This window comes from Anolis sagrei, chromosome 13 (assembly GCF_037176765.1).
Source record: "Anolis sagrei isolate rAnoSag1 chromosome 13, rAnoSag1.mat, whole genome shotgun sequence".
Lineage (NCBI taxonomy): Eukaryota > Metazoa > Chordata > Lepidosauria > Squamata > Dactyloidae > Anolis > Anolis sagrei.
The window spans coordinates 4,389,578-4,413,386 of record NC_090033.1 but is presented as its reverse complement, the minus strand read 5'-3'; the positions used below and the strand labels follow the sequence as shown (position 1 = coordinate 4,413,386).

The window sequence follows — 23,809 nt, the reverse complement described above, 5'->3', positions numbered from 1 at the left end:
ACTATATTGTCTGCATTTGGCCAAACACATTTGGGGAGAAGGGGGTTGGAATCAAAGCAAAGGGTGAAAAGGGATAAGAAAAAGGAGAGGACGAGCTATATAACAGTATATTTTTTAATGCCACGCCTGGACTTCAGTTTCCCATCTCCAGCAGTAGCCATGGCACACAGGGTCCTCGACAAGCGCACTATGTTGTCTGCATTTGACCAAACACATTTGAGGAAAAGGGGGTTGGAATCAAAGGAAAGACTGAAAAAGGACAAGAAAAGGGAGAGGACGAGCTATATAACAGTATCCTTTATTAATGCCACCCCTAGACTTCAATCTCCTATCTCCAGCAGTAACCATGGCACACAGGGTCCTCGACAAGCGGACTCTATTGTCTGCATTTGACCAAACACATTTCTTCATAAACCCTATCTTAGAGGAGCGTGCTGACAGTGGTCAGCGACTGCCAGAAGGGACAAAGAGTTTCATCTATGCTGATGATCGTGCCATCACCATTCAAGGAGGGAGATTTGAAATGGCTGAACAGAAGTTCTCAGATGCTCTTATTATTTATTACATAGAAAACTAGCTGATTCCTAATCCATTTAAAATGCAGATGTGAGCTTTTCATCTTAAGAACAGACAAGAATCTCAAGTTCTGGGAAGGAATCCCACTGGATTCCTGGGAGTCACTCTGAACCGTGCTCCCAGGGTGGCCAAAAGTAACTTTCCCAAACTGATACACAGACACAATTATCTCCCGAGCTGGCAAAAGAGGGAGTTCTAGGCTTGTCAATGAAAGCGATCAGGGAGGAACGGGGTGCAAGGAGGATGCTCACCTGGGTCAAAATGGGCCTCCACAATGACGCGCACGGGGTTGCTTTGGCTCAGGTCTCGCACCCGGATGCTCTTGAAATCCTTCTTGATGTCTGAGTTGCGGAAAAGCTCATCCAGCTAGAAGCCACGCAGATAGAGAAAGGAAAATGAACACAAAGAGCTTCAGGGAAGCTTGGACGAAATCTAGATCAGGACTCGGAAATGCGTTGGGTCATGAAGGCTATGTTTTTGTCTCCCTGTGAATCAAAGATTCCTCAACCTGCGACCATCAGATTTGAAATCTGAGAGTGGGGTGAGCTCCCATCTGTTAGCTCCAGCTTCCCATGTGGGGACATGAGAGAAACCTCCCATAGGATGATAACCCATCCAGGCTTCCCCTGGACAACGTCCTTGCAGACGGCCAATTCTTTCACACCAGAAGGACTGCTAGCCGAAAGGTTGGCATTTCAAATCCGGGAGTGAGGTGACCTTCCATCTGTCAGCTCCAGCTTCCCATGCGGGGACATGAGAGAAGCTGTCTACAGGATGGTAACACATCCGGATGTCCCCAGGGCAACGTCCTTGCAGACAGCCAATTCTCTCACAGCAGAAGGATTGCTGACCGAATGTTCAGTGGTTTGAATCCAGGGAGTGGGGTGAGCTCCCGTCTGTCAGCTTCCCATGTGGGGGAAGCTTCCCACAGGATGGAAACACATCCGGACATCCCCAGGGCAACGTCCTTGCAGATGGCCTATTCTCCCACATCAGAAGGATTGCTGGCCAAAAAGTAGGCAGTTTGAATTTGGGGAGTAGGGTGAGCTCTCATCTGTCAGCTCCAGCTTCCCATGCGGAGGCATGAGAGAAGCCTCCCACAGGATGGCAACACATCTGGGCATCCCCGGGGCAACATCCTTGCAGACAGCCAATTATCTCACACGATAAGGATTGCTGGCCAAAAAGTAGGCAGTTCGAATTTGGGGAGCGGGGTGAGCTCTCATCTGTCAGCTCCAGCTTCCCATGTGGGGGCATGAGAAAAATCTCCCACAGGATGGCAACACATCCGGACGTCCCTGGGGCAATGTCCTTGCAGACGGTCTATTCTCTCACACCAGAAGAACTGCTGACCAGAAGGTTGGCGCTTTGAATCCAGGGAGCGGAGTGAGCTGCCATCTGTCAGCTCCAGCTTCCCATGCTGGGGCATGAGAGAAGTTTTCTACAGGATGGAAACATATCTGGGCGTCCCTTGGGCAGCGTCCAATTCTCTCACACCAGAGAATTTACTCTATTTATTATTGTTATTATCGCATATATTATCTTACTCTAATTATTATTATTACTACATATATTATTTTACTCTATTAGTATTGAATTTCCATTATTTTACTCTATTATTATTACACTGCAGTTTCTCAAGTCGCTCCTGAGAGGCCATCATTATGAAGGCAATCATACGGCGGACGTCAAGCCAGGGTTGGGCATCCCTGGGAGACTACGTTTTTGGGACCACTCACCGCGCTCTCGATGCTCCGGGCCGTTTCCCCAAAGAGTTCGGACTTGGGGTCGGCCATCTCCGGCGTGTAGAAGAGCTCCTGGCCTTCCACTTCTTCCAAGATGAGAACTCCTTGGAACACCTTTGTGGCTGAAGGAGAAGCCAGAGAAGAGAGAAACCCAAGAGGAAGGGCTTTGTTATCTCCGTCGACATACAACATCTCTCCATACAAAATACAACGTTTTCACAGCAAACGAATCGGAGTGTTCAGTCCCTTGGCGGGGAAAGTGAGGAGATGGTGGAATATGGGGAGTGCCAGCGTCGTGGGGTTAGTCTAGATGGGCACGGGCAGCGCTATGGAAGGTTAGTATTTGGACAATGCGGGGTCAACATGGCAGCGACCCACGGCGTTTACCATACGGGTTCCTCCAAAGCTCCACCCCGGATGGTGGCCCTCCTGGACCGGCTGAGTAACAAGAGAAAGACGGTTAGCTGGAGGCAGGAAACACACGGTATACAAAGGCTCTTCTGGGATGCCCGCATGCACAAAGGAACAAAAGAGAGGGAAAGAAGAAGCCTAGCTGCCCCCTGCCTGGGGGAATCCTTTGTTGGGAGGCATTTGCTGTCCCCGATTGTTTGAGAACACTGTAAGGCTGGACCACTCTAACAACCAACATGTCAGACGGCACAGAAATGTTTGCAATTGGCCATCTTGATTAGCATTCAATGGCTGCTTCCTGCCTGGGGGAATCCTTTGTTGGGAGTGTTTGCTGTCCCCGATTGTTTGAGAACACCAAAAGGCTGGACCGTTCTAACAACCACCATGTCAGATGACACAGAGGAGCTTGCAATTGGCCATCTAGATTAGTATTGAATGGCCTTGCAGCTTCAAAGCCTGGCTGCTTCCTGCCTGGGGGAATCCTTTGTTGGGAAGTGTTTGCTGTCCCTGATTTTTTGAGAACACCAAAAGCCTAACAACCATTAAGTCAGACAACACAGAGAAGCTTGCAACTGGCCACGTTGATTAGCGCTGAATGGTCTTCCAGCTTCAAAGCCTGACTGTTTCCTGCCTGGGGGAATCCTTTGTTGGGAGGTGTCTGCTGTCCCTTATTGTTTGAGAACACCGAAAGGCTGGACCACTCTAACAACCACCATGTCAGACAACACAGGGAAGCTTGCAATTGGCCACCTTGGTTAGCATTCAATGGTTGCTCCCTGCCTGGGGGAATCCTTTGTTGGGAGGCATTTGCTGTCCCTGATTGTTTGAGAACACCGAAAGGCTGGACCATTCTAACAACCACCATGTCAGACGGCACAGAGAAGCTTGCAATTTGCAATCTTGATTAGCATTCAATGGCTGCTTCCTGCCTGGGGGAATCCTTTGTTGGGAGGCATTTACTCTCCCTGATTGTTTGAGAACACCAAAAGACTGGACCACTTTAACAACCACCATGTCAGACGGCACAGAAAAGTTTCCAATTGGCCATCTTGATTAGCATTCAATGGCTGCTCCCTGCCTGGGGGAATCCTTTGTTGGGAGGCATTTACTCTCCCTGATTGTTTGAGAACACCGAAAGGCTGGACCACTCTAACAACCACCATGTCAGACGGCACAGAGAAGCTTGCAATTGGCCATCTTGATTAGCATTCAATGGCTGCTCCCTGCCTGAGGGAAACCTTTGTTGGGAGGTGTTTGCTGTCCCTGATTGTTTGAGAACACCAAAAGACTGGACCACTCTAACAACCACCATGTCAGACGACACAGAGGAGTTTGCAATTGGCCATCTTGATTAGCATTCAATGGCTGCTTCCTGCCTGGGGGAATCCATTGTTGGGAGGCGTTTGCTGTCCCTGATTGTTTCCTGTCTGGACATAGTGTATTATTGGAGAACACAGAAATGCTGGAACACTCTAACAACCAACATGTCAGACGACACAGAGGAGCTTGTAATTGGCTACCTTGATTAGCATTGAATGGCCTTGCAGCTTTAAAGCCTGACTGCTTCCTGCCTGGGGGAATCCTTTGTTGGGAGTTATTAGCTGGTCCTGATTGTTTCATGTCTGGAATTCTCCTGTTTTCTGAGTGTTGCTCTTTATTTACCATCCTGATTTTAGAGGGTTTTTTTAATACTGGTATCCAGAGTTTGTTCATTCTCACGGTTTCCTCCTTGCAGCTTCAAAGCCTAGCTGCTTCCTGCCTGGGGGAATCCTTTGTTAGGAGGTGTTGGCTAGCCCTGATTGTTTCTTGCCTGGAATTCCCCTGTTTTCTGAGTGTTATTTATTTTCGTTGCTACTTCGTAACGGTAATTTTGCTATTTTATGAATCATAATGCAAATATCTGATATGTAGGATGTATTTTCATTCACTGGACCACATTTGGCACAAACACCCGATACGCCCAAATCTGATTACTGGTGGGATTGGTTTTGTCATTTGGGAGATGTAGTTGCTGGGATTTATAGTTCACCTATAATCAAAGAGCATTCTGAGCTCCACCAACGATGGAATTGAACCAAACTTGGCACACTCCCATGACCAACAGAAAATACTAGAAAGGTTTGGTGGGCATTGAGCTTGAGTTTGGGAGTTGTAGTTCACCTACATTTAGAGAGCACTGTAGAGTCAAACAATGATGGAACTGGACCAAACTTGGTGCAAATACTCCACACGCCCAGTAGTGGAGTTTGGGGGAAAACAAACCTGGGCATTTTGAAGTTGTAGTTGCTGGGATTTGTAGTTCACCTACAATTAAGTAGCATTCTGAACTTCACCAAGGACGGAATTGAACCAAACTTGGCACACAGAACTCCCATGACCAACAGAAAATACTAGAAAGGTTTGGTGGGCACTGAGCTTGAGATTGGGAGTTGTAGTTCACCTACATCCAGAGAGCACTGTGGATACAAACAATGATAGATCTGGACCAAACTTGGCACAAATACTCAATATGCCCAAATGTGAACCCTAGTGTTGTATGGGGAAAACAGACTTTGACATTTGGGAGTCGTAGTTGCTGGGATTTATAGTTCACCTACAATCAAAGAGCATGATAGATCTGGACCAAACTTGGAATGGATACTCAACATGCCTGAATGTAAACATTGGTGGAGTTTGGGGGAAACAGACCGTGACATATGGGAGTTGTCATTGCTGGGATTTATAGTTCACCTATAATCAAAGAGCATTCTGAACCCCACCAATGATCGAATTGGGTCAAACTTCCCATAGAGAACTCCTGTGTCTAGAAGGGACTTCCTAGCGCGAGCCTCCCTCCAGCCTTGCACCACACACTGCCATGACATTTGATATTGTCATTTGGGAGTCGTAGTTGCTGGGATTTATAATTCATCTACAATCAAAGTGCATTCTGAACCCCACCAAAGGTAGAATTGGGCCACTCTTCCCATACAAAACTCCTGTGTCTAGGACTTCCTGGCACGAGCCTCCCTCCAGCCTCGCACGCTCTCCCTTGCTCCGCACACTGCCATGACATTTGATATTATCATTTGGAAGTTGTAGTTGCTGGGATTTATAGTACATCTACAATCAAAGAGCATTCTGAACCCCACCAAAGGTAGAATTGGGTCAAACTTCCCACACAGAACACCCATGTCTAAAAGGGACTTCCTGGCACGAGCTTCCCTCCAGCCTCGCACGCTCTTCCTTGCTCCGCACACTGCCATGACATTTGATATTGTCATTTGAGAGTTGTAGTTGCTGGGATTTATAGTTCATCTACAATCAAAGAGCATTCTGGACCCCACCAAAGGTAGAATTGGGCCACTCTTCCCATACAAAACTCCTGTGTCTAGAAGGGACTTCCTGGCACGAGCCTCTCTCCAGCCTCGCACGCTCTCCCTTGCTCCGCACACTGCCATGACATTTGATACTATCATTTGGGAGTCGTAGTTGCTGGGGTTTATAGTTCATCTACAGTCAAAGAGCATGCTGGACCCCACTAAAGGTAGAATTGGGTCAAACTTCCCACATAGTCTTGAGCCTCCCTCCAGCCTCACACACTCTCCCTTGCTCCGCACACTGCCATGACATTTGATATTGTCATTTGGAAGTTGTAGTTGTTGGGATTTATAGTACATCTATAATCAAAGAGCATTCTGAACCCCACTAAAGGTAAAAATGGGTCAAACTTCCCACACAGGCACAAGCCTCCCTTCAGCCTCACACGCTCTCCTCCCTTGCTCCGCACACTGCCATGACATTTGATATTGTAATTTAGGAGTCGTAGTTGCTGGGATTTATAGTTCACCTACAATCAAAGAGCATGACAGAATTGGGCCAAACTTCCCACAGAACTCCGGTGTCTAGTAGGGACTTCCTGGTGCAACTATCCCTCCAGCCTCGCATACTCTCCCTTGCTCCGCACACTGCCATGACATTTGATATTGTCATTTGGGAGTCGTAGTTGCTGGGATTTATAGTTCATCTACAATCAAAGAGCATTCTGAACCCCACCAAAGGTAGAATTGGGCCACTCTTCCCATACAAAACTCCTGTGTCTAGAAAGGACTTCCTGGCACGAGCCTCCCTCCAGCCTTGCACGCTCTCCCTTGCTCCGCACACTGCCATGACATTTGATATTGTCATTTGGAAGTCGTAGTTGCTGGGATTTATAGTTAACCTACAATCAAAGAGCATTCTGAACCCCACCAATGGTAGAATTGGGCCACTCTTCCCATACAAAACTCCTGTGTCTAGGACTTCCTAGCCTCCCTCCAGCCTTGCACGCTCTCCCTTGCTCTGCACACTGCCATGTGCTGAGCACGCCTGCTCTCCCCTCCTCGCTTGGAATCTCAGAAAGAGAAGTATAGATCGACCTAAAGCTTTGTACACAAAGCAAGGCATGATATTTACCCGGACAATTGCTTCCTTCGGCATCCGCAGCGGCCGTCTTTCCGTCGGAGCAGCATCCCAAGGGGGTGTTGTAGCACGTGGCCCGCTCAATCACGGGGGTCCCCATCACCCTTGTCTCTTCAGTCTCTTCGTCACCTACACCAAACATTTGAGGATCAATTTTTCTCAAACTGTTTTTCAGAGCCAGCCTACAACTCCTACCTGAATTACATAATAATAATAATAATAATAATAATAATAATAATAATAATATCATATAAGCCATGTTTTTCAGCCCTATTTTAGGCTGAAAAAGCCCCCCCCCCCAAACCCGGCTTATACTCGAGTCAAAATTATTTATTATTTTACTTATTGGGTTGTTGTTGTTGTTGTTATTATTATTATTACATTGATTATTTTACTCTATTTATTATTATTATTATTATTATTACATTTACTATTTACTCTATTTATCATTATTATTGCATTTATTATTTACCCTATTTATTATCATTATAACATTTAATATTTTACTCTATTATTATTATAGTTATTATTTCACTCTCTTTAATATTGTTATTATTACATTTGTTATTTTTCTCTATTTATATTATTATTACATCATCATCATCATTATTACATTTATTATTTACTGTATTTATCAATATTATTACATTTATTATTTTACTCTGTTTTTTATTACTGTTATTATTACTTGTATTATTTTACTCTATTATAATTACATGTATTATTTTACTCTATTTATCATTATTATTACTTTTATCATTTTACCAGTATTTATGATTATTATTATCATTACATTTATTATTTTCCTCTATTATTATTCTTATATGTATTATTATTACATTATTTTCCTCTATTATTATATTTATTATTTTATTATATTTATCATTATTATTACATGTATCATTCTACCCTATTTATCATTATTATTATTACATTTGTTATTTTACCCTATTTATCATTATCATTACTACATTTATTATTTTTCTCTGTTTAAGATTATTATTATTACATTTTCATTATTTTACTCTATTTATTATTATTATTATTACATGTATTATATTACTCTATTTATTATTATTACTACATTTATTGTTTTACCCCATTTATTATTATTATATTTACATTATTTTCCTCTATTGTTATTACATGTATTATTTGCTATTTTATTTAGTATTGTTATTATTACATTATTGTTTTACTCTATTATTGCTATTATTATTATTTTTATTAAATTTACATTATTTTCCTCTATTATTATTACATGTATTATTTACTATTTTATTTCGTATTGTTATTATTACATTTATTATTTTACTCTATTATTGCTATTATTATTATTATTATTAAATTCACATTATTTTCCTCTATTATTATTACATATATTATTTACTATTTTATTTAGTATTGTTATTATTACACTTATTATTTTACTCTATTATTGCTATTATTATTATTATTATTATTATTATTACTACTACTACTAAATTTACAATTTTTTCCTCTATTATTATTACATGTATTCTTTACTATTTTATTTAGTATTGTTATTGTTAATTTATTATTTTACTCTATTATTGCTATTATTATTATTAAATTTACATTATTTTCCTCTATTATTATTACATGTATTATTTACTATTTCATTTAGTATTGTTATTATTACATTTATTATTTTACTCTATTATTATTATTATTATTATTAAATTTACATTATTTCCTATATTATTATTACATGTATTATTTACTATTTTATTTAGTATTGTTATTATTGCATTTATTATTTTACTCTATTATTGCTATTATTATTATTATTATTATTATTAAATTCACATTATTTCCCTCTATTATTATTACATGTATTATTTACTATTTTATTTAGTATCATTATTATTACATTTATTATTTTACTCTATTATTGCTATTATTATTATTATTATTATTATTATTACATTTACATTATTTTCCTCTATTATTATTACATGCATTATTTACTATTTTATTTAGTATTGTTATTATTACATTTATTATTTTACTCTATTTATTATTGCTATTATTACATGTACATTATTCCAAAATATTTAACTGACCGATGCCTCAACTAATGTAAATGTATTGGCTTACCTGCGGAGCCCATGCCACTGCTTTCTTGATCCCCGCTGGTGCCCATCTCTGGCTCCCCGCTGCCTTCTGCGCTGCCCGATTCGACATAGGCTGGCTGTGTGGTACCTGGGACAACGGGGGCAGTGGAGAGTGGTCGGATGGTGGTCTGGCGGACGCTGTGCGTTGTCCAGGCGGTTGTGGCCGGGTGAGGGGTGGTGGTCGTCCGCCTTGTGACAGGGTGGCCCAGACGGGAGGCTTTGTCCTCAAAATGCCTGGAGCCGGCAGCTGTCTTGGGTTGCTCGGGTGCTTGGGGAGTGGTTTGAGGGGGCGGAGGAATAAGAAGGGAGTCCGAAGGCCTTATGGTGGTGGGCAGTGTGGTGTGGCCGGCGTGAGTGATAGACTCTGGGGGAGAAAAGACAAAGGCTATCAGTGATTAGACCTTAAAGCAGTGGTTCTCAACCTTTCCAATGCTGTGACCAACAGAAAATAGGCCTGGATAACAACGGAAAAATTTGTTTCTAAAATCGATTCGTTTTTTGGGGGTTTTTGCGTTTCGTTATTTAAAATAATTACAAAATTTTCCTTTTAAAAAGTTCGTAAATGTGAAAAAAATTACAAAACATTAACGAATCTATTTCCGAAACAATAACGAATCGATTCGTTAATGGCGGACGCGACCGCGAAATACGCTAAAAAACCTCCAAAAACTTCTGAAGCTTCCCTCTCCCTCTGTTGTTGACTGTTGGTGTGATATTATATTTTTTTTCACTAATTAAACAAAAAACAACCATAAAACTTGCCCCAGACATGCGGAAATAATAACGAAACGACCTCAAAACAATAACGAAACGAATACAATAACGAAATACGAAGCATTTACAAAACTATTTAAAAATTCGTTTTTTTAAAAAATTGCTCCAGAATGGTTCGTTATCGTTTTGTAATTTAAAAAATTAACGAATTATTAACGAATTATGAATTAACGAAACGAAACCGCCCAGCCCTAGAAAATACTGGAGGGGGCTGGGAGGAATTGACAATGATTTATGGGAGATGTAGTTCACCTACATATGGAGAGTGCTGTGAACACAAATGACTGTACATTTGGACCCAACTTGTCACAAATATTCAATATGCCCAAATTTGAACATTTCGCGACCCCCCGAAAATGGCCCAACGACCCCCCTGGGGGTCGCGACCCCCAGGTTGAGAACCGCTGCCTTAAAGGTAAAGGTTTCCCCTTGACATTAAATCTAGTTGTGTTGCATTCCAGAGCAGGAACACCTCTGTCCTAAAACACCACACCAGTATAGTAAAATCAGCAAGCAGTTTATTGAAGGATATATAAAAGCAAAGCAATAAAAATGATGGAAACAGTAAAGTCCAAAACAGTATATTCCAAAGGTAACAAATAGTCCAAAACAAGTACTATTTGGATGCAAAATCTAAAATAACAAAAGACAGCATAGAGATCCAATACCCAGAAGGCCACTTGGAAACAGGACGGTCATGAAAATTCAACATTGACCAGACTGAGCTAAAATCCTTTCCCCCTCTCATATAAAGCCTTTCATCTCTCATGAAGCGAAAGAAAAACATTCCGTTTGCTTTTACAACCAGATAAGGATTTCTTATCCCTCTTTTTCTGCAGGTGACCTTGGGTGAACTTGAGAATTTTCCCTTAGTTTACAAAAGTCTTGTCTTCTATCTTCAATTTCAGTAACTTCTGCACCTGACGAGTCATCCCCAGAAGACAGATTCTCAGAGAAAGGCTGCTGTGGGCCCCTTTCAGGAATTTAGCCTTGGGAATCTCCAGGAGAAGCACTCAGTTCAAGAAATACTTTGGGTCTCTCAGCAAGGCCACAACCAGGCCTTTCAACAAGGCCAGGAAATCCATCATCCCTATTGACACAGTCATGTCCAACTCTGGGGGGCAGTGCTCATCTCCAGTTCTAAGCCGAAGAGCCGGCATCTGTCCGTAGACACCTCCAAGGTCATGTGGATGGATGGATGGATAGATAATAGATAGATAGATAGATAGATAGATAGATAGATAGATAGATGTCTTAGAGGATGGATGGATGTCTCAGTGAAAGAATGGATTGATGGATGGATAGATAGATGACTCAGTGGATGGATGGATGGATGGATGGATGGATGGATGGATGGATAGATGATAGATAGATAGATAGATAGATAGATAGATAGATGTTTTAGAGGATGGATGGACGGATGTCTCAGTGAAAGAATGGATGGTTGGATACATAGATGTCTCAGAGTGCTCATCTCCATTTCTAAGCTGGAGAGCTGGCATTGTCTGTAGACACCTCCAAGGTCATGTGGATGGATGGGTGGATGGATGGATAGATAGATGACTCAGTAGATGAATAGATGGATGGATGGATGGATAGGTAGGTAGGTAGGTAGGTAGGTAGGTAGGTAGGTAGGTAGATAGATAGATAGATAGATAGATAGATAGATAGATAGATAGATAGATGTTTTAGAGGATGGATGGATGGATGGATACACAGATGTCTCAGAGGGTTGGTGCTCATCTCCATTTCTAAGCTGAAGAGCTGGCATTGTCCGTAGACACCTCCAAGGTCATGTGGATGGATGGGTGGATAGATAGATAAATGACTCAGTAGATTGATGGATGGATGGATGGATATATATATATATATATATATATATATATATATATATATATATATATAAGGATGGATGGATGTCTCAGTAGATGGATGGATACATAGATGTCTCAGTGTCCGACTCTGGGGTGTGATGCTCATCTCCATTTCTAAGCGGAACTGCTGACATTGTCCGTAGACACCTCCAAGGTCATGTGGATGGATGGATAGATGGATGGATGGATAGATAGATAGATAGATAGATTGATAGATAGATAGATAGATAGATAGATAGATAGATAGATGGATGTTTTAGAGGATGGATGGATGGATGTCTCAGTAGATGGATGGATACATAGATGTCTCAAGTCCAACTCGGGGGGGTGTCATTTCCATTTATAAGTGGAAGAGCTGACATTGGATAGATAGATAGATAGATAGATAGATAGATAGATAGATAGATGGATGACTCCGTAGATGGATGGATGGATGAATGAATGTCTTAGTGGATGGATGGATGTCCCAGAGTCCAACTCTTGGGGTTGGTGCTCATCTCCATTTCTAAGAGCCGGCATTGTCTGTAGATGCCTCCAAGCGCATGTGGACAGCATGATAGCATGGAGCGCCGTTACTTTCCCACAGAAGCAGTACCTATTGATCTACTCACATCTGCATGTTTTCAAACTGCTAGGTTGGCAGAAGCTGGAGCTAACAATAGTCAGCAAGTTCAGCACCTTCATGGTTTAATTCGCTGTTTAGACCTTAGCCAGGGCTATATTTAAAGTGCACTCAACCTTGAATCCATGCATGTTCATCAGAAGGGTTGCAGGATATCACCCAAGGAGCTGCCAGTTGGAGCGAGAGGATCCCCAAGCACTAAGTTAGGTGGCTGAATCTATAGAGCTTCAGGAAAGCTTAGTGGGCTGCACCCACACCTTACCTCTCCGCCAAAAAATTGACTTTTAGATTGGCTTGCATATCACACACTAAAATCAATAATTTCTCATCAGGAACCCAGTGTATGCATTTGCTCCTTTCTCTTGCAAAACAAATCTGATGCCTGACTTTCAACAATTACAGGATCAAAACCTTATCATCAAGACTGGAGTCCCAGGTGCCTATACGCGTACCTTCCCATATACAAATCAACCTATGCTTTGAAAGGACAACAAAAAGATCAAAAGTTGGGGTTTTCCAAATCCAAGGGTATTTCGTTTCCCGATGAGGTCAAGTCCAGAGGCCTGGGGGAACCAACAGGCTCTAAGTGATGTTATTATTTATCGTGTCAGAAGCAAATTGAGGGTTAACTTGTAATGTATTTTAAAACACAAACAAAGTTAAAATCTTGGCATAGCCACCTTGAAACCAGGCAAATACTATAATAATCCGAGAAGCTATAGACCAGTCTCCTTGAAGATGGGTTAACTGATGATTTAGAAAAGATTGTGGGCTCTAAAATGATAAGCCCCCAAGTTTGGGAAATTCAGGTTTGGGAAATGATGGTTCTCTTTGTGAAAAACCAACTCAAAAAGTGCAGGGCTTCAAGGCCAGTCAAAGGAGCCAGAAGCAGCAGCAGCAGATAAGGAATCGAGTGAAGAGCTGAGTGATTAAGAGGGTTCCCAGGAGACACAACCTGTAGCTATGGAGATCAACAAAAGCCTTTATTTACAAATCAGAGCTGAAAATAAATTATGTTGGTTGGAAAGATTAGCCAGAAGTAGAAATGGCAGATAAGGAATCGAGTGAAGAGCTGAGTGATTAAGAGGGTTCCCAGGAGAAACTACCTGTAGCTATGGAGATCAACAAAAGCCTTCATTTACAAATCAGAGCTGAAAATAGATTATGTTGGTCAGAAAGATTAGCCAGAAGTAGCAATGGCAGATAAGGAATCGAGTGAACTCGAGGGTTCCCAGGAGAAACTACCTGTAGCTACGGAGATCAACAAAAGTCTTCATTTACAAATCAGAGCTGAAAATAGATTATGCAGCTCAGAAAGATTAGCCAGAAGTAGCAATGGCAGATAAGGAATCAAGTGAAGAGCTGAGTGATTAAGAGGGTTCCCAGGAGAAACCACCTATAGCTACGGAGATCAACAAAAGTCTTCATTTACAAATCAGAGCTGAAAATAGATTATGTTGGTCGGAAAGATTAGCCAGAAGTAGCAATGGCAGATAAGGAATCGAGTAAAGAGCTGAGTGATTAAGAGGGTTCCCAGGAGAAACCACCTGTAGCTACGGAGATCAACAAAAGCCTTCATTTACAAATCAGAGCTGAAAGTAGATTATGCAGCTCAGAAAGATTAGCCAGAAGTAGCAATAGCAGATAAGGAATCGAGTGAAGAGCTGAGTGATTAAGAGGGTTCCCAGAAGAAACTATCTGTAGCTACAGAGATCGACAAAAGCCTTCATTTACAAATCAGAGCTGAAAATAGATAATTAAGTGGGAAAGTTGGGGAGAAAATTCATGGGAGACGTACTGCTTTTATGGGTGTTAACCTTAAAGTCAGTCCAGGCAACACTGCGTTAGAGTGAGTCTCTAATCCTCAGTTCTCTTGTTCCTAGTTCAAGTCAAGCCTTGGTTCTGGATTTTAATATCCTGGAAGTTTTCTATATTCTTGTTCATGTATTCCTGTTCAAGTTTTTATTAGTTAGACCTTCTTGCTTGTGGACCGATGCCGTACCTGTCATTTCTGGCTCTTCCTGGACTTTGTTACCTTTGGAACCTTATAAGACATTTGGATCATTGGTTGGTTAGTCCTATTGCTATGTAAACCTTGCACTTTTTATGTAAGAAACAGAGTTTAATAACTGATGTAACAAGAAGACTCGATGTGCAACGGTAGACTCACCTTGGCATTGACCGAAATGCTTCACCTCGATGACCTGCCCTTGCCGGCATGCGATGGTTCTCAGCTGGCACTGGTCACCGTAAGTCACTCCATCGGAGCCACAGACCTAGAATGTACAGAGAGAGAGAGAGAGAGAGAAAGAAGGAAGGAGGGAAGGAGAAACAGAATGGTGGTTAATCCCTTTGTCCACCCCTGCACTGTGTCCTGAATCTTCCTTGAAACATTTCCATCTTTTTCATACGAGGGTTGAATGAAAAGTAATGCCTCCACCTTTGTAACTCCTCAACAGATGGCAGTACTAATATGCGGCAGGTACTGGCTTGTTCAGTAGACTCTCCTCTACCTTCTGTCCACCCCTGCACTGTGTCCTTAATCTTCCTTGAAACATTTCCATCTTTTTCATACGAGGGTTGAATGAAAAGTAATGCCTCCACCTTTGTAACTCCTCAACAGATGGCAGTACTGGTAAGGCAGGTGCTGGCTTGTTCAGTAGACTCTCCTCTACAGTTCCATTTTGGCGGGAAGCCTTAGCAGACAAAGTAATGCCCCCACCTTTGTAACTCCTCAACAGATGGCAGTACTGGTATGCAGCAAGTACTGGCTTGTTCAGTAGACTCTCCTCTACAGTTCCATTTTGGCAGGAAGCCTTCGCAGAAAAAGTAATGCTTCCACCTTCGTAACTCCTCAACAGATGGCAGAACTGGGATGCGGCAGGTACTGGCTTGTTCAGTAGACTCTCCTCTACAGTTCCATTTTGCCAGGAAGCCTTAGCAGAAAAAGTAATGCTTCCACCTTCGTAACTCCTCAACAGATGGCAGAACTGGGATGCGGCAGGTACTGGCTTGTTCAGTAGACTCTCCTCTACAGTTCCATTTTGCCAGGAAGCCTTAGCAGAAAAAGTAATGCTTCCACCTTCGTAACTCCTCAACAGATGGCAGCACTGGTATGCGGCAGGTACTGGCTTGTTCAGTAGACTCTCCTCTACAGTTCCATTTTGCCAGGAAGCCTTAGCAGAAAAAGTAATGCTTCCACCTTCGTAACTCCTCAACAGATGGCAGCACTAGTATGCGGCAGGTACTGGTATGTGCCAGGACCTGCCGCATACCAGTACTGCCATCTGTTGAGGAGCTACCAAAGTGGAGGCAGGTTACAGGCTCTCCTCTATAGTTCCATTTTGGCAGGAAGCCTTAGCAGACAAAGTAATGCCTCCACCTTCGTAACTCCTCAACAGATGGCAGCACTAGTATGCGTCAGGTACTGGTATGTGCCTGTACTTGCTGCATACCAGTACTGCCATCTGTTGAGGAGTTACGAAGGTGGAGGCAGGTTACAGACTCTCCTCTACAGTTCCATTTTGGAGGGAAGCCATAGCATTGATCGACCATCTGCCCAGGAACCCAGTGTATGCCCAGGGTTCCATACTTTGCACTTTAACAACACAACCGTTCAATGTTAAGGCTTCCTGCCAAAATTGAACTGTTGAGGAGAGTCTACTGAACAAGCCAGTCCCTGCTGCATACCAATTCTGCCATCTGTTGTGGAGTTACGAAGGCGGAGGCATTACTTTTCATTCAACCCTCGTAGTTTGTCCCCTTGCTTACCTTCCCCATGTTCTCCTCTGTGCAAACAGGACACTCGCAGTGTGCCGAACCGTTGATTTCCACACACGACGCCCCGAACTCACACGCCATTTCCTCACAGGACGAAGGCGCCGACGGGTCTGTGGAGAAGAGTATATACAACACTGAGCCGACCTCTGGATTGAGCCCTGTTATTGTGCTTGTTGGGAAGGTGTAAACAAAGTTAGGGAAATATACGATGCACAATCCTTCCAGCCGTTTCCCGGACCAGTACGAGAACCACACACTTCCCTTTCCTCCTGATACTCACCTTTCTCACAGCCCGACATCCCCAGTTTGCTCCCATTGGGACACTGGTTGCATTTCATGCCAGTGATGCCTGTCTTACAGGAACACAAGCCGGTCATCTGCTCGCAGTCGTCCCGCACGGAACCTACAGGATCGCAGTGACACGCTTCATGGGGAGACAAGGAAGAAAACGTAGTTAGAACGTGGGAACATTACCAAGCCTTCTGTAAAATTGGAAGGGTTCTCAAAGACCTTTCAGTTCAGTGTTTCTCAGCCTTCAAAGCTCACTACTTGAGCGGTGATGGCATGATCGTCAGCATAGATCAGTCTTTCTCTACCTTCCTAATGCCGCGACCCTTTAATATAGTTCCTCATGTTGCGATGACCCCCAACCATAACATTATTTGTGTTGCGACTTCACAACTGTCATTTTGCTCCTGTTATGAATCGTAATATTTGATATGCAGGATGTATTTTCATTCATTGGACCAAAATTGGCACAAATTTGAATACTGGTGGGGTTGGTTTTGTCATTTGGGAGTTATAGTTGCTGGGATTTATAGTTTACCTACAATCAAAGAGCATTCTCAACTCCATCAATGAACTAAACTTGGCACACAGAACTCCTATGACCAGCAGAAAATACTGGAAGGGTTTAGTGGGCACTGACCTTGAGTTTGGGAGTTGTAGTTCACCTACATCCAGAGAGCACTGTGGACTCAATCAATGATAGATCTGGACCAAACTTGATAAGAATAACACAATATTCCCAAATGTGAACACTGGTGGAGTTTGGGGAAAATAGACCTAAACATTTGGGAGTTGTAGTTGCTGGGGTGTATGGTTCACCTCTAATCAACGAGCATTTTGAATTCCACCAATGATAACATTGATTTATAGTTCACCTACAATCAAAGAGCATTCTGAACCCCACCAACAATGGAATTGAACCAAACTTGGCACACAGAACACCCAAGACTAACAGAAAATACTGGGTTTGGTGGGCATTCATCTTGAGTTTGGGAATTGTAGTTCACCTACATCCAGAGAGAACTGTGGACTCAAACAATGATGGATCTGGTCCAAAGTTGGCACGAATACTCAATGTGCTCAAATGTGAACACTGGTGGAGTTTGAGAAAAACAGACCTTGACATTTGGGAGTTGTGGTTGCTGGGATTTATGATTCACCCACAATCTTGAGTTTGGGAATTGTAGTTCACCTACATCTAGAGAACTGTGGACTCAAAGAATGATGGATCTGGTCCAAAATTGGCACGAATACTCAGCGTGCCCAAATGTGAACACTGATGGAGTTTGGGGAAAACAGACCTTGACATTTGGGAGTTGTGGTTGCTGGGATTTATAGTTCACCCACAATCTTGAGTTTGGGAACTGTAGTTCACCTACATCTAGAGATGGATCTGGTCCAAAGTTGACACGAATACTCAACATGCCCAAATGTGAACACTGGTGGAGTTTGGGGAAAACAGACCTTGACATTTGGGAGTTGTGGTTCCTGGGATTTATAATTCACCCACAATCTTGAGTTTGGGAATTGTAGTTCACCTACATCTAGAGATGGATCTGGTCCAAAGTTGACACGAATACTCAACATGCCCAAATGCGAACACTGGTGGAGTTTGGGGAAAACAGACCTTGACATTTGGGAGTTGTGGTTCCTGGGATTTATAATTCACCCACAATCTTGAGTTTGGGAATTGTAGTTCACCTACATCTAGAGAACTGTGGACTCAAAGAATGGTGGATCTGGTCTAAAGTTGGCATGAATACTCAACGTACCCAAATGTGAACACTGATGGTTCGCCTACAATCTTGAGTTTGGGAATTTTAGTTCACCTACATCCAGAGAGTATTGTGGACTCAAACAATGATGGATCTGGTCCAAATTTGGCATGAATACTCAACGTGCCTAAATGTGAACACTGGTGGAGTTTGGGGAAAACAGACCTTGACATTTGGGAGTTGTGGTTGCTGGGATTTATAGTTCACCTACAATCAAAGAGCATTCCGAACCCCACCAACGGCAGAATTAGATCAAACTTCCCACACAGAGTCCCCATGTCTTGAAGGGACTTGTTGGCACGAGTCTCCCTCCAGCCTCACACGCTCTCCTTCACCTGCACATGCGCATCCAGGGGCAGCTCAACCCATTACGCAAAGTAAGCATTCACAGTATTGTTGATTTTGCCCGGGGCGCTCTTGAGGCGCTCTTGGGGGAAAATAGACCTTGACATATGCGAGTTGTAGTTACTGGGATGTATAGGTAAAGGTAGTCCCCTGACATTAAGTCCAGTCATGTCTGACTCTGGGGTGTGGTGCTCATCTCCATTTCTAAGCCGAAGAGCCAGCGTTGTCCGTAGACACCTCCAAGGTCATGTGGCCGGCATGACTGCATGGAGCGCCGTTACCTTCCCGCCGGAGCGGTACCTATTGATCTACTCACATTTTGCATGTTTTCGAACTGCTAGGTTGGCAGAAGCTAGGGCTGACAGCGGAAGCTCACGCCGCTCCCCGGAATCGAACCTGCGACCTTTCGATCAACAAGCTCAGCAACTCAGTGCTTTAACCCACTGCGCCACCGGGGGCTCCTTACTGGGATGTATAGTTCACCTAAAATCAAAGAGCATTCTGAACTCCACCAATGATGGAATTGAACCAAATATGGCACACTGAACTCCTACGACAATTTTTGGTGAGAGGATTCACTGTTTGTTTCCAAACAGGAAGAGATGGACAGGCGGGGAAATTTCAGCCTTCTCTGCCAAAGGGATTCCTAAGACAATCAGAAATATGTTTTCTGATGGTCTTCGACGACCTTTGTGAAACCCCCTCGCGACCTCCCCAGGGGTCCTGACCCCCAGGTTGAGAAACACTGATTTAAGGAAATGTTGGTGGGGAGGACTGGGAATGGGTTGGCATTCTTTGGTTCCGTTTACAGACAGAAAAGGGACAGATGGTTTCGGAATGGCGGGGAATTCATCAATCCCCTTCCCGTGTCGCCAGCTCCAATGGTTAATGAGTGATGCTATTAGGCAAACATTCCAATTCCCAGCATGATCTTCAGCATCTCGTTATTAGCTCTCTTCCGGACGTGTGTGTGTGTATGCGTGTTTGTGCGCACCCGTTGTATAACTTTAATGAGGTAAGCACAATCGGAACCCAAGCGCCGCAGCTCCCAATCCGCCGCCGAAGAGATAAAGCCATCTCCGTTTGAGGATTGACGATTCCTCGGAAATTTGGTCCCATCGCTCACGAGAGGAGGGTGGGAAGAGAGGGAGAGAGGGAGAGATGTCTCTATAATAACTTCACAAACATCGAGAGAGAAATCCGCACGCCCTCGATGTTTGCGATCCCTCCCAAATCACTCTCCCGCCCCTGATAATTCCACCCTCTCTCCCCCGTTTGCCACCTTATCGATTTCGGTGCTTTTGTCTCCAATGGAGCTTGAAATTAACACATAGCCTCCCGCTTCTCGACTCCCACTCCCTCCACTGCGAAGGCGTCGGTTTTGGGGCATCATAAAGTGATGTTGGCCCCACTCCTGCCAACCTTTTCCAACAGAAATAGTCCGGGAGTATCACACAAAGGAAGGGAAGAAAATGGAAGACACTAGGACGTGTGGTTAGCTGCCGGCGAGCAGAAGGACATTTATAAAGCCCACCAGAGGTGATTAGAAGACCTCAACATACACATAGACCCACCATAAGATCCTCAGGACCATTTACTCAAAGCAAATCCTCTTCCCTTTCATTGGAAAGCGATCTCCAGGGAGTGGTGCGCATGTGTGGGCAGAAAACGCAAGAAACTAGGACATGTGGGTAGCCGCCGGCGAGCAGAAGGACATTTATAAAGCCCACCAGAGGTTATTAGAAGACCTCGACACCCACCATAAGACCCTCAGGTACATTTACTCAAAGCAAATCCTCTTCCCTTTCATTGGAAAGCGATCTCCAGTGAGTGGTGTGCATGTGCGGACGAGGGAGAGCGTGTCAGGCTGGAGGGAGGCTCGTGCCAGCAAGTCCCTTCAAGACGTGAAGGTTCTGTGTGGGAGGTTTGGCCCAAATCTGTCGTTGGTGGGGTTCGGAATGCTCCTTGGTTGTAGGTGGACTATAAATCTCAGTAACTACAACATTTTCCAATAGAAATAGTCTGGGAGTATCACACAAAGGAAGGGCAGAAATCGCAAGACACTAGGACGTGTGGGTAGCAGCCGGCGAGCAGAAGGACATTTATAAAGCCCACCAGAGGTTATTAGAAGACCTCGACACCCACCATAAGACCCTCAGGTACATTTACTCAAAGCAAATCCTCTTCCCTTTCATTGGAAAGCGATCTCCAGTGTGTGGTACACATGTGCGGACGAGGGAGAGCATATCAGGCTGGAGGGAGGCTCGTGCCAGCAAGTCCCTTCAAGACGTGAAGGTTCTGTGTGGGAAGTTTGGCCCAAATCTGTCGTTGGTGGGGTTCGGAATGCTCTTTGGTTGTAGGTGGACTATAAATCTCAGTAAATACAACATTTTCCAATAGAAATAGTCTGGGAGTGTCACACAAAGGAAGGGCAGAAAACACAAGACACTAGGACGTGTGGGTAGCCGCTGGCAGGCAGGAGGACATTTAAAAAGCCCACCAGAGGTGATTAGAAGACCTCGACACACACATACACCCACCATAAGATCCTCAGGACCATTTACTCAAAGCAAATCCTCTTCCTTTTCACTGGAAAGCGATCTCTACTTTGGCAACCATTAAAATGTGTGGTGCACATGTGCGGGCGAGGGAGAGCGTGTAAGGCTGGAGGGAGACTTGTGCTAGCAAGCCCCTTCAAGACGTGAAGGTTCTGTGTGGGAAGTTTGGCCCAATTCTGTCATTGGTGTGGTTCAGAATGCTCTTTGGTTGTAGGTGGACTATAAATCCCAGTTACTACAACACCTGAATACGTTCACCATGATCCAATAGAAATAGGCCAGGAGTATCACACCAAGGAAGGGCAGAAAACGGAAGACATTAGGAGAGTGTGTTGTCGAAGACTTTCATGGCTGCAGTCATTGGTCGCTGCGAGTTTTCCAGGCTGTACGGCCATGTTCTAGGAAGCATTCTCTCCTGACATTTCGCCCACATCTATGAGGATGCCTGCCATATTCGTAGGTGAAACATCATAAGAGAATGCTTCCTGGAATTCACAGCAACCACTAGGACAGTGTTTCTCAACCTGGGGGTCAGGACTCCTGGAGGTCGGGATAGTGCTCTCTATAACCTATACATGAACTATACATCCCAGGACTTACAACTCTTATAAATCATGTTGAATTTTCCCCAAATCTCTCTAGTATGTTCAGTTGCTGATCAATTCCTCTGCTTGATGTGTGCCATAGAAAAGAATAGGAAAGGGTTTATAACAGGCGGTGGGTGGAGTCATGCAAATTCCACACCAAAGGAGAGAGTGAGAAACACTGAGATGTCTGTGGTGGAGGAAAAACAGAAAATCTAGGATGGAATTGTCCTCTAAAGAAAGCCTTTACTTGTGTGGTGATCAATTAAGGAAGGGTTATATGCAATTCCAGGTACCCAAGCTTGTTGTTAATAATAATAATAATAATAATAATAATAATAATAATAATAATAATAGGTGAGACACTTGGAAAACAATTTGTCTAACAGACTTAGGACATATATTGTTGAGGAAGATGGGGAATATTCATTCTCACAGGCGGGATGTCGTCCAGATATTTAGTAAACATCTGGAGGGAAGGAAAACTATTTCTCACAGAGGCTACTGTTAACATCTGGTGACGAGCCTAATGAAACCCACAGACAGCTACTGCTAACATCTGGAAAAGCGAACATCAGGTTTCCTCCCAAAGCGCGTGCTGACAGCAAGAAGGAAGGGTGGACATGGCTAACATCTGGAAGGCATCAGGACGGATTTCACTAGCATCTGGAAGGAAGGAAAGAGGACATCTGGGCTTTCGGCGTCTGTGTGCCAATGTGAGAGAATCGGTTGGATCAGTTTCCCTTAAACCTGTTGACAGATCTTTGGAATTTCCCTCGCCGCAGGCCGATTCCGCATTTTACAAGTCTGGGTTCTTCTGTTTTGAATTAAGGCATCCCAGAGCAAGCTGAACGCCAAGGCGAACACTCGTAAAATTAGACTCCTTGCTATAACGTTTTTGTGTTAGGTTTTAAAACCACTTACAAGGGATGTGACCTGTCTCTTGACCTGACTGTTGATCATTCCCAGGTTTGACTTGGGTTGGAGGGATTGACTTTCGTAGAAAGTGGACGCATTGCAGAAATCAAACAACCAAATCATGAGCCTACCTCAGAGGTGGAAGGGAGGACATAGGTTCTTTTATATCTAGGGGCAAAGAACTATTATGGGATCATTCCTACAATATGTGCAAACCAGCTTGTTCTTGTTACTTGCTTTGGAGATGTCTTCAACCTATGGCGACCCTCTGAGTAACACATCTTCTGGATTAGAACCTAGTCTGGAAGATGGCTTCAACTTATGGTGACCCTATGAGTAATACATCTTCTAGACTAGAGCCTAGTCTAGAAGATGGCTTCAAGTTATGATGAACCTATGAGTAACATCAACTTATGGTGACCCTATGAGTAACACATCTTCTAGACTAGAGCCTAGTCTAGAAGATGGCTTCAACTTATGGTGACCCTATGAGTAACATCAACCTATGGTGACCCTATGAGTAATACATCTTCTAGACTAGAGCCTAGTCTAGAAGATGGCTTCAACTTATGGTGACCCTATGAGTAACACATCTTCTAGACTAGAGCCTAGTCTCGAAGATGGCTTCAACTTATGGTGACCCTATGAGTAACATCAACCTATGGTGACCCTATGAGTAATACATCTTCTAGACTAGAGCCTAGTCTAGAAGATGGCTTCAACTTATGGTGACCCTATGAGTAACACATCTTCTAGACTAGAGCCTAGTCTCGAAGATGGCTTCAACTTATGGTGACCCTATGAGTAACATCAATTTATGGTGACCCTATGAATAACACATCTTCTAGACTAAAGCCTAGTCTAGAAGATGGCTTCAACTCATGGTGACACTATGAGTAACACATCTTCTAGACTAAAGCCTAGTCTAGAATATGGCTTCAACTTATGGCGACCCTATGAGTGAGACATCTTCCAGACTAG

At 43.4% G+C, this 23,809-nt stretch overlaps 1 protein-coding gene across 9 annotated transcripts in view; it reads right to left on the bottom strand.

The window, feature by feature from the left end:
• The window catches only part of AGRN (agrin), a 363,672-nt gene that overhangs the window by 54,440 nt on the left and 285,423 nt on the right, over positions 1-23,809 (bottom strand). For all 9 annotated transcript variants that reach the window (XM_067472994.1, XM_067472998.1, XM_067472999.1 and 6 more), the window contains 7 exons: positions 16,641-16,784; positions 16,352-16,470; positions 14,751-14,856; positions 9,294-9,674; positions 7,167-7,301; positions 2,316-2,443; positions 828-942 (listed from right to left, as the gene is read on the bottom strand). In XM_067472994.1, coding sequence (XP_067329095.1) covers positions 828-942; positions 2,316-2,443; positions 7,167-7,301; positions 9,294-9,674; positions 14,751-14,856; positions 16,352-16,470; positions 16,641-16,784 — 1,128 coding nt within the window. The remainder of the gene's footprint in view (positions 1-827; positions 943-2,315; positions 2,444-7,166; positions 7,302-9,293; positions 9,675-14,750; positions 14,857-16,351; positions 16,471-16,640; positions 16,785-23,809) is intronic.